This window comes from Salmo salar, chromosome ssa02 (assembly GCF_905237065.1).
Source record: "Salmo salar chromosome ssa02, Ssal_v3.1, whole genome shotgun sequence".
Taxonomy (NCBI): domain Eukaryota; kingdom Metazoa; phylum Chordata; class Actinopteri; order Salmoniformes; family Salmonidae; genus Salmo; species Salmo salar.
Window position 1 is genome coordinate 74,851,233 of NC_059443.1, and position 18,755 is coordinate 74,869,987.

An 18,755-nucleotide genomic window follows, 5' to 3' on the forward strand; every position below is an offset into this window, starting at 1 on the left:
TACTCAACCTGCTCAACTGACAACATAGGGTAAGGAGCATTATCTTGACATCACCCAGTGTGTGTGTGTGTGTGTGTGTGTGTGTGTGTGTGTGTGTGTGTGTGTGTGTGTGTACCTTTACAGGGTAGAGGGCCATGAGAACAGCAAAGCTGCTAAGGTGGGTACAGGAACACACGGTGTGTGTAGCGTTAGACTTGACTTTGGTACAGCCACTCCTTGACCACGCCCCTCCCTCTTCATGGACACGCCCCTCCGACCAGAACACACAGGTATAGTTCATCTCCGCTGACTCCGCCCTCACCTGGGGTAGGGGTGGGGGAGGGAGAGAGAGAGAGAAAGAGACAGCAAGAGTGAGACAGAGAGAGAGAGAGAGAGAGAGACAGAGAGAGAGAGTGAGAGAAGAGGATGAAACATTGGCTAAGCACTTCTTAGAGAACTGTCTCTTCAACAGATCAGTATGTTAGGCCATCGTCAGTCTGTTAGGCTATCGTAAGTCTGTTTGGCCATTGTCAGTCTGTTAGGGCATTGTCAGTATGTTAGGCCATCGTCAGTATGTTAGGCCATCGTAAGTCTGTTAGGGCATCGTCAGTATGTTAGGGCATCGTCAGTATGTTAGGGCATCGTCAGTATGTTAGGCCATCGTCGGTATGTTAGGCCATCGTCGGTATGTTAGGCCATCGTCGGTATGTGAGGCCATCGTCAGTATGTGAGGCCATCGTCAGTATGTGAGGCCATCGTCAGTATGTTAGGCCATCGTCGGTATGTGAGGCCATCGTCGGTATGTGGAAAAATGCAAGTCCTAACTGTAGCTGTATGATTATGATATACTAGAATATTTACATTCTTGATATGTTAACATCAGCCCTACGGCATATGTTATATTATCAAATGATACCTGTAGATGTTTGAAGGTGAGGATGACAGGCTGGTTGAGGTGGTCTGTTGCTGGGTTACTGACGAGAGCTGTTACCACCTTGGAACTGATCTGGTAACTAGGCTTTGATGCTGTGGCGGTTCCTGTGTCTGTGTCTGTGTCTGTGTCTGTGTCTGTGTCTCTGTCTGTGTCTGTGAGGTACTGGAAGGAGTTGTTGACAGATCTCTCCACTGTCTTGTAACACACCAACCCAGCCAGAGTGAAACCTGTGAAGCACAGAATGAAACAAGTTACCAGTATGTCTTGTAGCTTTCCTAGAATTCCCAGGTTTTTCAGCTTTCCTGGTTGGAAGATTCCTGGAATAAGGAGGTGCTTTGAAAGGCTGGTCATGGCTCACATCAACAAAATTATCCCGAAACCCTACACCCCAATTTGCATACCGCCCCAACAGATCCACAGATCATACAATTTCTACTGCACTCCACACTGCCCTTTCCCACCTGGATAAAAGGAACACCTACGTGAGAATGCTATTCATTGACTACAACTCAGATTTCAACACCATAGTGCTCTCAAAGCTCTTCACTAAGCTAAGGACCCTGGTACTAAACACCTCCCTCTGCAACTGGATGCTGGACTTCCTGAAATGCCGCCACAGGTGATCTTCAACACGGGGGCCCCTCAGGGGTGCGTGATCAGTCCCCTCTTGTACTCCCTGTTCACCCACAACTCATGGCCAAGCACGACTCCAACACCATCATTAAGTTTGCTGACGACAGAACAGTGGTAGGTCTGATCACCGGCAACGATGAGACATTCTATAGGGAGTAGTTCAGATACCTGGCCATGTGGTGCCAGGATAACAACCTCTCCCTCAATGTGATCAAGACAAAGGAGATGATTGTGGACTACAGGAAAAGGAGGACTGAACACATCACCATTCTCATCGACAGGGCTGTACTGGAGCAGGTTGAGAGCTTCAAGTTCCCCCTCAGGAGACTGAAAAGATTTGGCATGGGTCCTCAGATCCTCAAAAAGTTATACAGCTGCACCATCGAGAGTATCCTGACTGGTTGCGTCACGGCCTGGTATGGCAACTCCGACCACAAGACACTACAGAGGGTAATGAGTACGGCCCAGTACATCACAGGGGCCAAGCTTCCTTCCATCCAGGAGCTCTGTACCAGGCGGTGTGAGAGGAAGGCCCTAAAAATGGTCAAAGACCATTAAGTCACTCTTGTCACAGACTGTTCTCTCTGCTACCGAACGGCAAGCAGTACCGGAGCACCAAGTCTAGGTCCAAGAGGCTTCTAAACAGCTTCTACCCCCAAGCTATAAGACTCCTGAACATCTAATCAAATAAGTTACCCTCCCACCCCCTTTTTTTACGCTGCTGCTACTCTCTTGCTATTATCTATGCATTGTCACTTTAACAACTCTACTTATATATACATATTACTTCAATTACCTCGACTAACCCGCCCCCCACACATTGACTCTGTACCGGTACCCCTTGTATTTAGCATCACTACTGTTATTTTACTGCTGCTCTTTAATATTTTTTTTATTTTTTACTTATCTATTTTTTGTAAGCATTTTGATGCCTGTAACAAATCCAATTTTACTTTGCTTGATTTGAATAAGCAGGAAATGCGGAATCCAGGATTTCTAGGCAACCTGGGAAAGTTACTGGTACTAAAAGATACAGTACTTAGTTATAGATATGATGGTGATGATGATGATGAGTAGCCTACCTGGGTATGTCCCGTTGCCGGTGGCTGTCTCCCAGCTGATGTCCAGTCGAGCATTGTCATTGGCCAGGCTGATTGGCCCAATGGGCGGAGTCTGTACCCTCCTCACTGCTAGCTCTGCCTCTGTGTACAAGGACAAGGGAAACGGTGAAGGAAGATGTGTGTGTGTGTGCATGTGTGAGTTTTTGTCTGGAAGTTCATGTGTATGTGTGCGTGTGTTACCTGTGTGGTCTGTTTCCATGGTGGTGTGGGTGTCTCTGAGCTGTGGCCCGATGAGCATCAAGGTGTCCTCCACGGCACCTAGCAACCCACTCACCTCCCAGCTGTTGCTTAGGATACCTTGAGACAGGAAACTGTCTATCTCTGTGAAGACATTCTACACACAGGAAGTGGAAACAGGTAAAAGGAAGTGAGTGAACGAGGTGTATATGTTTATATGCATGCATGATTGCAGTGTGTGTGTGTGTGTGTGTGTGTGTGTGTGTGTGTGTGTGTGTGTGTGTGTGTGTGTGTGTGTGTGTGTGTGTGTGTGTGTGTGTGTGTGTGTGTGTGTGTGTTTAACCTCCAGTAGGATCTCTCCAGTCAGTCTCCCTCTGGCTGCGTCCCCAGATTTACTTAACGCCAGACAGCTTTTCCTCATCAGAGACAGGAGACCAGCTAAACCTGGAACAGTCTGAGAGAGAGGAAATATATTGACATATATTATAGTCCCAGAAGATAGCACTTAAAAGTACTAATTAAAACACTTGTTTCTAAAGTGGTGAGAGAGAGAGAGAGAGAGAGAGAGAGAGAGAGAGAGAGAGAGAGATTTTAAAACTCATTATAATTTGCAAAAGTGAGTTGCAGTATTTGGAAATCAGTTATTTTAATGACTGCTCACTGCCATATTCTATAAATGTTCTGGATATTTCACTGACTGCTCACTGCCATATCCCATGAATGTCACCTTAAACTGTTAGTCATTATGAGTGACATCAGGTGTCAGGGTTTAGAACTCACCTGTCCAGGAGTCTGATCCTCTTTGACCTGGTCACAGGTCAGTACTGAAGGAAACACAAAACACTACTGTCACACCTGGATCGACACTACCCAGCACAAACTGTACATATTACAAAACACGACTGTCACACCTGGATCGACACAACACATACATATTACAAAACAACCATCACACCTGGATCAAAACTACACAGGTCAACACAACAGAACATAACACAACAGGACACAACACAATCACACCTACACAACAAAACAACACAATCCCACCTGCACAACAACACAACACTACACAACATAACATATCACCATCACACCTGCACAACAACAGCAACCACACAACAGTACACAGCACAACACAATGAGAACTAACAACCATCACACGTGCATGTTATCTGTAATAATATAAGCACCACACTCAGATCAGTTTACATAGTCCCTTACTGATCATCATTATCCAGGCTTACACAGTACAACTGAACCTAGACCTGTCCTTACGGGGCGATTTGCACAGCAGTGACTTCTGTTTGGGAAAGTACTATCGGGATCAGTGTACAACGTAAAACACCAAATAATGCATGCAGAGCAGAATTAGGCCGATACCCAGTAATTATGAAAATCCAGAAAAGAGCTGTTAATTCTACAACCACCTAAAAGGAAGTGATTCCCAAATCTTCCATAACAAAGCCATCACCTACAGAAAAATTAACCTGGAGAAGAGCCCTCTAAGCAAGCTGGTCCTGGGGCTCTGTTCACAAACACAAACAGACCCCACAGAGCCCCAGGACAGCAACACAATTAGACCCAACCAAATCATGAGAAAACAAAAAGGTAATTACTTGACACATTGGAAAGAATTTACAAAAAAACTGTGAAAACTAGAATAGCTATTTGCTATTTGAGAGTACACATTGGCAGAATACCTGACCACTGTGACTGAAATCTTTGACTATGTACAGACTCAGTGAGCATAGCCTTGCTACTGAGAAAGGCCACCGTAGGCAGACCTGGCTCTTAAGAGAAGACAGGCTATGTGCACACTGCCGACAAAATTAGATGGAAACTGAGCTGCACTTCCTAATTTATAGATGACCATGAACTGAGACCCTTGCATCACACACACACACACACACACACACACACACACACACACACACACACACACACTCACCAGTACACTGTCCAGTGTACTTGAACCCAGGTAGACAGTGACAGTAGATGCTCCCATATGTGTTGTAACATGCGGCATTACTTCCACAGGGTGGGGTACTGTCCCACTCTTTACACTCATCTGTATCAACACATTGTTTTCTTGTTTTGGCTATGAAGCCCAGGCCGCAATCCCTGGCCTCTAGGTTTCCCAGTAGACTGAAATGAAGACCTGTGAGGAGAGAGGGAGAGAGTTATTTAACCAGACAATCACTTTAAGCTTCAATATATCAATTATTGATAGCCATGAAATATAAGTCTACTAGTAACACTAAGCCTGTTATTGGTCCAGAATGTATTCTTTCTGATGTCACATTGTAAAGTGTTCCAACAAGAGGGAACCTATCAACAAAACCATGTGGGATTGTTACTCAACATCACAATAATTTATGGCTTAAAGCCATCAGATTGAACTCTGGACTTATTTGTATTCTTCCCCATTCAGGGACTGATTTAGGAACTCTCATTTTCATTGCAAAGGGAATTTCGTTTGGAGTAAAACGTTTCTGTTACTAAACATTTTGCAACTGTTTACAACTGCTTGCTACAGTCTTCATCTGAATGAACTACCAGGGATGGAATTTACGGATTACGGACACTTGTTAGCCGGGCTGGTAGATTATTACTAGCCCGGGTCCAAAACATGTGCCATGAGATATTTAAAATACAAAATGTCACAGACGGGCTAGTTAGGCATATTTTCTACTAGCCATATCTGACAAATACTAGCCTTGGACTAGCTTCATTCCCATCCCTGCCTACACCACAGTACTCTGGACCACGTTGGGATGCAAAAAACGTTCTCCTTTACAATTTGTGCATCCCAAATGGCAGTCTATTTCATAGGCTACTGTACTATAGGCCCATGGTGTCACGTCCTGATCATAGTAAGTTGTTATTTTCTATGGTGAGTAGGTCAGGGCGTGACAGGGGGTGTTTGTATTTCTATGTTTAGTTTCTAGTTTTGTATTTCTAGGTTGGTGTTTCTTTGGCATGACCTCCAATTAGAGGCAGCCGGTTGCCGTAGTCTCTAATTGGAGGCCATATTTAAGTTGATGTTTGTCCCACTTGTGTTTTGTGGGTGATTATATTTTGAGTAGTGTGTTTTTCTTCTCTGCGTCACAGTTTGTTGTTTTTGTGTTTCAAGTATTTAAGTGTATTGCATTCAGTTTCACAAATATAATATGTGGAACTACATAAATGCTGCATCTTGGTCTGCTCCTTCAGACAACCGTGACACATGGGTATAATCACCAGTAAAATACTTGTTCTCCACATTGCATATATTTGATTGTCTTCGTGGTGCCTACTTTTCCTGAATTTACCAAATTCACTCCATATCTCCCTAAATGTGTGCTGCCATCTGGGATTGCGAGGTAATCTGCCCCTAAAGGTTTACTACCATCTGGGATTACGCTGTAATCTGTCTCTAAAACTGTGCTGCCACCTGGGATTATGCAGTAATCTGTCGCTAACGGTGTGCTGCCACCTGGGATTATGCGGTAATCTCTTGTAGCAACTACTACTGAGTATCTGGACTAGGGAGTGAGTTTCAGAAAATGTGTATTTAAACATTTATTTCACCATAGTTCACACATTTAATAACCCGTACCGACTGCAAAAGCATTCAGGATTATAGACTTTCCTTTGGTGACGGGAGAAGTTTCTGGGAAACAGCTAAACCAGAAGGTTGGGATGTGGCCTTCAGCGAAGAGCCTGCTGTTGTGTTTGATTCATTTCACATTCAAGTTAATGATTCTTAAGCATCTGGTTTATGGAACTTTATTCAATAGCTCATTTACAAGTTCCGCTAATTACTATTCATTTTATAGTTGTTAAAAGTCGCTAATTAGTCACTTCAGAAATGTAATGTTGGAGGCTTTGGTTAGGTTCTCTGTATTTGTTATTTTGAGAAAAAAGATTCAAGAGCTCAGTGTTAATTTGAGTTAATTATATTGGAATTTTGCTCTATGTTAATTAATTTACATATTATGCTGTTTCAGTTATTAATATTTTTCCATTAATTATTAGGGTCAAATTGTGATACTGAATTTTAGAGAAATAACTTCACCTCTCTGGTTAATACTCATAAGTGCTCACCACCATTGATTTCTTCACATTTCATTGTGCTAAGAAGGTGTTAAGTTTGTCTGGAAGCAAGACGTGTCTGGTTTTCTTTTTGTAGTTTGTGATTTCCTGTAGACCCTGCCACATACGTCTCATGTCTGAGCTGTTGAATTGCGACTCCACTTTGTCCCTGTACCGACATTTAGCTTGTTTGATTGCCTTGGGGAGGGAATAACTACACTGTTTTTATTTGTCCATATTCCCAGTCATCTTTCCATGTTTAAATGCAGTGGATGATGATGATCCTTTTAATTTTTATTTGTTTTACTTATTTTACCAGGTAAATCGCCTGAGAACACATTCTCATTTACAGCAACGGCCTGGGGAATAGTTACAGGGGAGAGGAGGTGGCATGAATGATGATGCTAATGATGATGATAGTAATGGTGATGATGATGATGATGATAGTGATGATGATGATGATGATGATGATAGTAGTGATGACGATGATGATAGTAGTGATGTCGATGATGATAGTAGTGATGATGGTGATGATGATAGTAGTGATGATGATGATGATGGTGATGATGATAGTTGTGATGATGATAGTGATGATGATAGTGATGATGATGATGATGATGATTAGTATTATTAGTGAGGCTGGTGTGAGGATATCGGAGAAGGTTACTGGTATTATTTCTGATGTCACACTGTCCTTTATTCCCAACAAGGGGGAGCCTATCAACATGTGGGATTCTCAATATTCTAATGATCTCAAAACTGTTCCCAATCTAGAGATATTATAGCTAAGTAACTAAACTGAAGTTTAGTAGAGAAGACAGGGATATTATAGCTAGGTTACTAAACTGAAGTATAGTACAGAAGTGTCGTGTCTTTGGGGGTACCATTAAACTGAAGACATGTTTATCAATTAGCTCCCTGTAATTATTATCACGCGATTAACTTGATTAATCGTTTAATTGTAATTAACTAGGAGATCGGGGCACCAAGGAGAATATTCAGATTACAAAGCTATAATTTTCCTAATATAACTTTCCTGTACTATAATATTCTATTATAGTATAGGCCGATTATCTTCTGGTTTAAATGGTGTATTTTACCTCGAGTCCAGTCTCATTCCAAACATCGTAAATTGTTGTATCTGCACGAACCCAGTCTTTACTAAAATCATCCATACATCAATTGTCTTAAAATAATTTATTTACTACACTAAGTAATTAACAGAAAACATACAAACAGTAATTATCGTCACAAAGGATTGGTATACTAATGTGCGCTAATGGCTAACAGGCATGGCTGGTCTGTTAGACAATGGGTCATAAACGGTCAGCTGAGAATGCACACCTACAGAGTTCATTAATATTAACAAGTGACAATTGAAGGCTCACTCATTCGGGAACAATTGCAATCAATATATATTTACGCTCAGTGTGTCGTTCTGATTCTGGTTGGAGAGTTCGGTTCTGTTGGGGAGTTTTCTCCGCGTTCTCTCTCTCTCTCTCTCTCTCTCTCTCGGTTAGAATGGATGTTTCGTTGGTCTTCGCGTTCGATGATATAATTTACTTAGCTGCAGACTAATAATTAATATCAAAGACTTGTTCTTATTCTGTCGGTCTCGATAGTCTAAAAGTTAACCACGTGGTATGGTTCACTTTCAGTAGAGGAATTGGATGGTAAAACCTATTGGCCATGGAGTGGAGGCCTGGTCTGCGGAAATGTAAATCAGGGGGTGTTTTATAGTGCCCATCGAACAGGCTTGTCAAATGACGCCTGGTCCTGTATGTGTCCCTGGGGTGTGCCTATGACTGAGCTAGTCTTGGTTACAGAAATACAATTCTATCACATTAACATCAGTACAATAGCATCTCAATGTATTATAAAAGCTTTATCCTTATTAATACATTCTATAAACCCATTATGATGCAAGTCTCAAGCTGAGGCTATTATATAAACAGTTTTATGGTAATATGGCTATATTGTCTCTTCTGAGTATCACAAAATTGTACCAAGCGGATCAGTTCGTAGCTGGATTCTTCACCAATCTTCCATACCTTCTCCAGAACACAAAATGTCGCTTGGCTCTCCAATTCTATGAGTTGGAAGAATTTCCTGTCTCTCTCTATGGGCCATGTGGCCAGAGACTCTCCTGGAATTTTAGAGTTTTTACAACCCTTTACACACAGGGCCTGGGTTGGGGGGAAGGTAGGTTGGGTGGTGGTGCAAAAGGGAGGGGGTCAACTGTCCTCCCTGTACCAAAAGAAGCCAACGTCATGACATACCCCCCCTGGTGGTTTGGATCTTGTTTATCCTGCAAGTTACAAATCAACATAAAATCATGACCACGTGATGTCCCATTGGTAGATCATCGTTGCAGTCCTCTCTGGTGGTTGAACTTGGTAGGCTCTCTGAAAGCGGAGCCGTCCACCACAAGGATGGGCAGTTGATGTCCGGTTGGTGATCGCCGTTGCGGTCTCCTCTAGTGGTGTACCTTGGTAGGTTCCCTGGAAGCTGTAAAGTACCCCAGGAAGGGCCAGGGGATGTCCTGGTTGGTGATCGCCGTTGCGGTCCCCCCCTCTGGTGGTTTACCTTGGTAGTCTCTCTGACAGCGGGCATGCCGCCACAAGGATAGGCTGTGGGTGTCCGGATTTGGGGTCGCCGTTCCGGACCCGTCGTCCAGACTGGAAGATCTGGGCAGTAACTTAGGCAGATGTTAACAACGCACACACACTCATGAAATATATATAATTACATTCATTCCCCAATGAGCGGCGTTGTGGCACTAAGTGATGGTTGTATGGGGACTTTGTTTATGGCTCTATCACTTCCTAAGTGTCAAAGGAACTGAACCGAAAAGGAATGAAAGCATAAACAAAACAAAAAAATATACAAAATATAGTTCACACAAAAAAAATCATCTAATTGGACTGTATTCTATATACGCCCAATGTTCTGGCAAAATGATTATCATGGCATTGTCTCTAATGCCATATCTAGGGTTTTTCCTACTTGGTGTGTTGCTTAGGCGCTATCCTAAGTTGAACTATATGATAAGTCTACAGCTGTAATGCACTAGTTTTGGGCAGTCTACAGGGATACCTATGGACTTCTGAGAAGAAAACTGGTGAGTGCTGTAGAGTCAAAGGCCTAGAAGTAAATGTTCAACTTTACTAAGGCTGGTATATTGCTTGGGCCCTTAAGTGGTCCTAGCATAAATCCTAATTGGATGTTCCGTTGTGCATGTGCGTTTATGCTTACACAAGCGCGCATGTCAAGGGAAGAAAACCAAGTATCCGGGCAGATTACAACTTGTTCAGAATGAGTCTGACGTAGTCAGGTCATTTTCAGGTCAATGCCTGGAGGTCAGTCAGAATTGGTGTCAAGGGAGTCTGTAGTAGTTTTTCTACAAGTCACTGTCTTCCACTATTGTAGTGGCGATAGGTATGAAGCCCATTTCATAGCTATGTTATCCACGGAGGAGCTAACCTCACGACGGAAGTACTCTTTAAGTATTGGACCAGTCATACATGGTGTGATCATGGTTCATGACTTCTAATAATTTTCCTCCTGAATGGAGGGTCCTATTTATTAGTGACGTGTGTGTTAACCATTGGAAGAGTGCACTGGAGATTCCCCTCCACGTGTTGCACTCTGAGTGACTCCTATGTCGCTGTTGTCAATGGTAATTTGATTGGTTAAGTCTCTAACCTTCTTACTGATTGTAGCTGGACTGACTGTTGCTAGTATTGGTACTGGTACTCAAGGGGACCAGTTATCCTACCGATTTATTCTGAAATATTATCTACCGGAACACATGATTGGAGCATTTTACTAGTTGTATTGTAGTTGAACCTACACATGGCAAAGAATGATTATTGTTGCCATTTGTTTTGGAGGTGGACAAGTCCACTGGACTTCCTTTACGACCAGTGTGGTACACCTCAGTACTATCTTAGATGTCTTCTAAGATAATCCCCGTCTAGGGGCCTGTCTGCTCCTCACTGTTCTCATAGGAGAGTTTACAACTAGATTTGATTTATGCTCTGGCGGCCTCGTACGGTGTTGTCCGTAGTCTTGACCCACCCACCGGCCTCGATGAGGCTCATCATGGGTCTGGGCTACTATTCCCCCCCTTTGTGCCTCGGGACCCCCCCACCAGCGAGTGGTGTTGGTGTCCGATGCGCAAATGAAAAGGTCGGACCCTATGTACGAGTTGTCAGCGGCCGCGTTGTTATGAGAATGGCTTTAACCTTTCAACCAAATCTCCTGGTGTTTGTGCTTCAAAACGCTCAGTGGCTGTCGAGGCATGTCAGTCACCACCGCGTCCGTGTGTGGTAACCTCTTCAGTACGTGCGAACTGAGACGAGGATATCGATCTGTGATATCGCAAGGTATTTCACCAGTGTGAGTCATCGGGTCAGTTGCTGGACTGACACCATTATTGTCATTGTAAGGGGTGACAGTCCCCAACAAAGCGGAATGTGTATCATCGGAAGCAGAGTATACTCTGTGCATCAATGTTTTACTTGCTGAGATGGCCGCAGTGCTTGCGGAAGTTTCCCAAGGGCAAGAAAAGTTCATCTCAACTATCGTATTGCACGACTGCAAGGAGGAGGGAAGTTGCTTATTCACAGAGACAGCTGGCTCGAAATCATGAAAAGAATGGTCAATCAGGTTGGCTGATGGAATGTGTCGAGATATCGTACTATCTCCGTGGATCGGATTCTGTACCAAGAGGTTTCTAAACGTCTTTTTCCCAAGGGGTGCTTTCGACAGATACCCCTCGTGAATGACTGCGTTGCAGCTAGCGTTAGGGGGAGACAGTGTGGTCAGTGGAGAAGGCACTGTGGCCTGTGACCATACCTGGTTGGTTTTCCAATCCATCAATGGGAGTAACCGATCCATCAAGTCTGCTCCAAGTAGCAGGGTTACAGTTTCGAGGCTGGTAACATACACAGGGTGAACGAGCGATATGTCCTGGAAGTGTAGTTTCAGCATGACTCTCAATGTGAGAGGCGAGGTAGTCTGAGTGACCCCTCGAAGTTTAGTGTCGCATCGTTCCACTTTTAACCAACGTTTAGTTGGCTTCAAAGCCCTTTTGAGATCATCAAACAATGTTTGAGAGATGAGTGATATTGTCGCACCCGAATCAATTAGCGCATGACAAGCTAAGCAGTCCTCCAGGACTGTTTCCAGGTATGGCCGTTTAGATTCGTGGTTAGTGGACATATTCCCCACAAAGTGGAGTGGTCGTTCGCAACGACGTGATGTGCCATTTCTGTTCAAGATGGAAGCAGATTGACTTCTCCAATTTTGAGTGGGCTTGGCTTTAACGAAGCGTTTGACCTTTTTCTTCGCAACTTTTGTATCAGAGTCTATAGACAGAGCCCGGGGGCTTGTTTCTTGATCAAGCGGGCCCTGGATAGGGTCTTGAATGAGAGCGGGAGAAATTTGAACTTTAACGTCCTTGCTATGGGTGTTAATTCCTGCGGACCTGGTGTCCGGTAATTCCCCGTCTAGTCCTTGTGACTTATCTTTTACCCTCTTATCAAATTGTTCTCGCTTAAGTTCTTCCCGTAGTGGGACTTCTGGAGAACATTGGTCTACGTTTTGATCGTCCTCCAACCCTTTGTTACCCTTGTGCTCTGACACTTTTTGTGGGTTGGGTGCAGGAACGTAGCGAACGGGTCGATTGTAGCGGTAGTCATGTTGATGGCTACGTACTTTACAGTTATTTCGACCGCGGAGATTATTGGAATCATGGTTTCGTGGTAGAAACTGTTGTTGTGCGTCATCTCTCGACGCTCCAATACCTGATAATGCACCCTCTAACTGGAGTGAGTGCTCCTGGTTAAACTTCAAAACCGAGTGGTCAGGGCTCTTAGCGTTGTGAACTTTTGATGCCTCAAAAGCTGTGCTTGCAAGCTCTCTGAGTTGTAAGATAGGCAAGCCAACGTGGGCTGCAGGGCCCAAGTAGGTAATGAAGGTGGGATACATGTTTGACAGAAACATTTGTTTGAATGGTAACAGCTCTTCCATTCCTGTTTCAGTGAGTAGGCCAAAGTAAGCTGAACGAAGCCTATGATAGTAAGCTTGTGGGTGTTCGTTCCGAGCTTGTTTGACGGTGTTAGCCAGTGAGCTATCGTGTTTGCGAGTCGCAGAACCACTGAATTCTAATTTCAAAGCTGTGGCAAGTTTAGCATAGTCATTTAGCACGTGTTGCTGTTGTAGACGAATGAACCTCGTCACGTGTCTATTCGACGTTCGCTTCAACAGGTAAACCCTGTCAGAACCCGTAGCATTCGGGTAGCCACCCAACGCGTCCTCCAAGTCAGCTAGGAACGTCTCAGTATCGTTTGGCTGACCTGTAACGGGGTCAAAGGTGGGGAAATTCTTGACGAGTTTGTCAAGGTATTCCGCGCCAAGCGGGCGGAGAGGGTTGGCTTCATCCTGTGGAGAAACTGGGGCCGAAAGGCCAAGAGAGGAAGCCAAGCCTTGTTGTTGTTGGCCAAGAGGCGCCATATTACTCAGTGCCGAAGGGCCAAGAGGAGAAGACTGAGGGACACATGAGGGAGGCAAGGTCTGAAACCTATTGTCTTCACTCCTGCGAGTACAGGGCTCTGGTTGCTTGGATGGGAAGTTGCGCTGTAGAGCGTGACCATTCTGGATTTCCTCCAGATGGTACCTAAGGGTGGAATTCTGCTGCATTGCAGAGTCCACTTGAGCGCTTAGAGTACTGATTTTGGACATGTGAGTGTCACACCTGCTCCTTTCGGTCTCAAACTTATCTGTCATGGTTTGCAGATAGAGGTCTTGAGTACGGAGCGAGAGATTCAGTGATGAGATTTCCTCTGCTTGCTTAGAAATCAATATTTCCATCCTCATCACCTGAGTTCTCTCATCATTCATTTGGTCAGCGACTTCAATAAGTTCTGCTGATTTATCATCCAACTTTGTTACTGTGTTCATTAACTGATCGTCTTTGGTCTGCAGCGCTTTGAGGAGCACCGTGTTATTTTGAGTAACATTCAACAAAACAGCATGCATGTTGTCAAGTTGAGCGCTCCTGTTTGTAGATAACTCTTCAGATTTATCTAGTTTGGCGTGGACATCATCGTATTTAGTTTTGGCTAAATCGAGTTGTTCCTGTAGCATATGATTTTGTTCCTGTAGAATACGATTTTGTTGAAGAGCTTGTGCTTGTTCATCTCATACGTTTTTGCAATTACATTTAATTGTTCAGTTTTCGAACGCAGTTCCATAGCTAGCAGAATTTTTCCCTTTTCTGCATTTGTCATTGGTTTCCCGGTTCTCTCCACCTGTCCCTTTATGTCTACCGTTACCTGCTTGTGCTTCAGCTGTGCACTGCGGTATTGGACAGATGGCAATCTCGGATGGCAAGACATCAGAGCTAGACTGGAGAGAACCTTTACGAGGCCTGCGCCCGATGGTTGATTTTGGAAAACATTGTTGTCTGCTTTTCCACTAATGGCATAATTAGGGTTGTTATCGCTGCTGAGGTCCATTTACGGGTGAAGGTTCACTAATTAGCGGGCGAGTGGGGACCACCCCCTCTGATAGCCTGCACATTATTAGAACATTTGAAAGGAAAAAATGTTTTTCCTAATTTTCCAAAATTTTGGAATGTGGGGTGTGGGGAGCTGCAAAGACGATTTTAATCTATTTATAGACGTTAATGAACCATCAGTACTGTACAGTACTGTGGAAGTTGGACGTGAATGAATTTGCAAAAGCAAATTTTGTTAATCAATGCCAATGATTAGTCCTACCTGGGTAGGCTATCTGGGTATTAAACTTGAATTACCTGAGAGGTTGCTTCATCCAGGTTAATATGCAAGGTTTAAGTTGTCTCATTTAATTGGAAGAACCTAGAAAGGTATGTTCGACAATTTAACTTATTAAATTGAATGAGACGATAATCCATACAATCTCCATTGATTGGATATCATAAGTGTAAACCGTAGGTCAAATGTTGGGACCCTTCACCACTAGGGTACGCTCCTCCCTGGGGCTGAGCGTCAGTAAAGGGGTTTTACTGACTGTGCCTTGCTAAAGCAGATTTTACTGATTCATCTATTTATGATATATCAAACCTGTATAGGCTATCTGGGAATTAACTTTCAATTAACCTGAGAGCATTGCTTCATCTAAGTTAAGTTTGGAAAAAGTTAATCATGTCTCATTGTAGACGCCCAATCAATTTTGGATATTATTTGAAAGATCCACTTGAAAAGGTAAATCTGGCAATTTCACTTGTTAAATTGAATGAGACGTGCTCCACGTTTGAATTTCCCCTAGAGATGTACTGGCAATTCTTCACCACCAGGGTGCAGAATGCTGAAATTAAACAGAAGTACAAAGGTCGGACTTCCGTCGCTAGCGGAGGAATTTTAAACGTGTTACGGGGAGAGGAAATGTTCCCTCTCTGTTAGCTTGCCCTTAACGCTAAGCTATTGCTACTTGGTTCAAGAGTATCCTTCCAAGCACCAAAATAGGATCCTTTCACTATGGAAAGGGTGGGTTTTCTAGTGGCGTCTCACCTTAACCCCATTCAGCATATTCTGCTGTCGTTTATGCTGACCGGAGCAACACGGTACTTAAATACAAATACGCATACGGTCTGCCCACACTGTCTTAGTGCGGTAGGCAAATTATTTGAGGTTACCGGACAGTTAACTTCTAATTTCTAACCTTACTCTAGAAGTTCATATTGACCGACAGAAATAGTACCGTTTGGCCTAACGGACTAAATCTGGAATTTATCCCTCACTGCTATCGACATAAGACCGGAGCTACTCTAAACAGCTTCTCTCAATGGAAAATGCACAATCACTTTTTTTTAGACAGCAGCTGTTTGTACAATTCTGTTTGCACAATTGATATATAGAATTTCACAGCAAAGTCCAATTCTATCTTAGATTCCTCGCACGGGGGCTCCAATATGTCGTGTCTTTGGGGGTACCATTAAACTGAAGACATGTTTATCAATTAGCTCCCTGTAATTATTATCACGCGATTAACTTGATTAATCGTTTAATTGTAATTAACTAGGAGATCGGGGCACCAAGGAGAATATTCAGATTACAAAGCTATAATTTTCCTAATATAACTTTCCTGTACTATAATATTATATTCTATTATAGTATAGGCCGATTATCTTCTGGTTTAAATGCTGTATTTTACCTCGAGTCCAGTCTCATTCCAAACGTCGTAAATTGTTGTATCTGCACGAACCCAGTCTTTACTAAAATCATCCATACATCAATTGTCTTAAAATCATTTATTTACTACACTAAGTAATTAACAGAAAACATACAAACAGTAATTATCGTCACAAAGGATTGGTATAGTAATGTGCGCTAATGGCTAACAGGCATGGCTGGTCTGTTAGACAATGGGTCATAAACGGTCAGCTGAGAATGCACACCTACAGAGTTCATTAATATTAACAATTGACAATTGAAGGCTCACTCATTCGGGAACAATTGCAATCAATATATATTTACGCTCAGTGTGTCGTTCTGATTCTGGTTGGAGAGTTCGGTTCTGTTGGGGAGTTTTCTCCGCGTTCTCTCTCTCTCTCTCTCTCTCTCGGTTAGAATGGATGTTTCGTTGGTCTTCGCGTTCGATGATATAATTTACTTAGCTGCAGACTAATAATTAATATCAAAGACTTGTTCTTATTCTGTCGGTCTCGATAGTCTAAAAGTTAACCACGTGATATGGTTCACTTTCAGTAGAGGAATTGGATGGTAAAACCTATTGGCCATGGAGTGGAGGCCTGGTCTGGGGAAATGTAAATCAGGGGGTGTTTTATAGTGCCCATCGAACAGGCTACTCAAATGACGCCTGGTCCTTTATGTGTCCCTGGGGCGTGCCTATGACTGAGCTAGACTTGGTTACAGAAATACAATTCTATCACATTAACATCAGTACAATAGCATCTCAATGTATTATAAAAGCTTTATCCTTATTAATACATTCTATACACCCATTATGATGCAAGTCTCAAGCTGAGGATATTATATAAACAGTTTTATGGTAATATGGCTATATTGTCTCTTCTGAGTATCACAAAATTGTACCAAGCGGATCAGTTCATAGCTGGATTCTTCACCAATCTTCCATACCTGCTCCAGAACACAAAATGTCGCTTGGCTCTCCAATTCTATGAGTTGGAAGAATTTCCTGTGTCTCTCTATGGGCCATGTGGCCAGAGACTCTCCTGGAATTTTAGAGTTTTTACAACCCTTTACACACAGGGCCTGGGTTGGGGGGAAGGTAGGTTGGGTGGTGGTGCAAAAGGGAGGGGGTCAACTGTCCTCCCTGTACCAAAAGAGGCCAACGTCATGACAGAAGACAGAGATATTATAACTAGGTTACTAACCTGAAGTACAGTAGAGAAGACAGAGATATTATAGCTAGGTTACTAAACTGAAGTATAGTAGAGAAGACAGGGATATTATAACTAGGTTACTAAACTGAAGTACAGTAGAGAAGACAGCGATATTATAGCTAGGTTACTAAACTGAAGTATAGTAGAGAAGACAGAGATATTATAACTAGGTTACTAAACTGAAGTACAGTAGAGAAGACAGATATTAAAGCTAGGTTACTAAACTGAAGTACAGTAGAGAAGACAGCGATATTATAGCTAGGTTACTAAACTGAAGTATAGTAGAGAAGACAGAGATATTATAACTAGGTTACTAAACTGAAGTACAGTAGAGAAGACAGAGATATTAAAGCTAGGTTACTAAACTGAAGTACAGTAGAGAAGACGCGATATTATAGCTAGGTTACTAAACTGAAGTATAGTAGAGAAGACGGAGATATTATAACTAGGTTACTAAACTGAAGTACAGTAGAGAAGACAGAGATATTATAGCTAGGTTACTAAACTGAAGTATAGTACAGAAGACAGATATATTATAGCTAGGTTACTAAACTGAAGTATAGGCGAGAAGACAGAGATATTATAGCTAGGTTACTAAACTGAAGTATAGGAGAGAAGACAGAGATATTATGGCTAGGTTACTAAACTGAAGTACAGTAGAGAAGGCAGAGATATTATAGCTAGGTTACTAAACTGAAGTATAGGAGAGAAGACAGAGATATTATAGCTAGGTTACTAAACATAAAGGGGAATATCACTCAAAAACTATATTTTGGTATTTGTTTCATTATGTTGTGCATGTCAGCAGTAAAGTTGTCAAGATATTGGACTTTTAACAAGAAAAGTGTCTCCAGCCACATCATCATGATAATTCATGTTTATCACTGAACTCAGAATGAGTCCATGCAACTTACTATGTGACTTGTTATTAAGCACATGTTTACTCCTGAACTTATGTAGGCTTGACATAACAAAGGGTTGACTACTTATTGCCTCAAGACGTTTCAGCTTTTCATTTAAAACGTGTATGTTATACAACAAAAAAACACTTTGACATTATGGGATATTGTGTGTAGGTAAGTAACACAACATCTACATTAATACATTTTAAATTCAGGCTGTAACACAACAAAATGTGGAAAAGTAAAGGGTTGAGAATACTTTCTGAAGACTCCATATGTCTTTAAAAATGTGTATTTGTCATCGACCAACTTCATTCCCTTTGGGGGACAAAAGATGACAAATGCAGTTTTGTAAAGACATACAGAGACTTCAGAAGGTATTAACAACCCATTACTTTTTCCACATTTAGTTGTGTTACAGCCTGAATTTAAAATGGAATAAATTTGTATCATTACAGACTGTGTATATAGACAGTTTTAGTGTGTGTAGACAGTTTTAGTGTGTATAGACAGTTTTAGTG

General features: G+C 42.5%; 1 protein-coding gene across 1 annotated transcript in view; it reads right to left on the minus strand.

Annotated features, from left to right (window-relative positions):
• The window catches only part of LOC106592909 (adhesion G protein-coupled receptor E5-like), a 39,041-nt gene that overhangs the window by 14,316 nt on the left and 5,970 nt on the right, over positions 1-18,755 (minus strand). Inside the window, exons 2-8 of the mRNA XM_045709967.1 lie at positions 4,793-5,002; positions 3,625-3,668; positions 3,188-3,298; positions 2,848-3,001; positions 2,629-2,748; positions 896-1,140; positions 116-301 (exon numbers count right to left, since the gene is read on the minus strand). Of these exons, the coding sequence (XP_045565923.1) occupies positions 116-301; positions 896-1,140; positions 2,629-2,748; positions 2,848-3,001; positions 3,188-3,298; positions 3,625-3,668; positions 4,793-5,002 (1,070 nt within the window). The remainder of the gene's footprint in view (positions 1-115; positions 302-895; positions 1,141-2,628; positions 2,749-2,847; positions 3,002-3,187; positions 3,299-3,624; positions 3,669-4,792; positions 5,003-18,755) is intronic.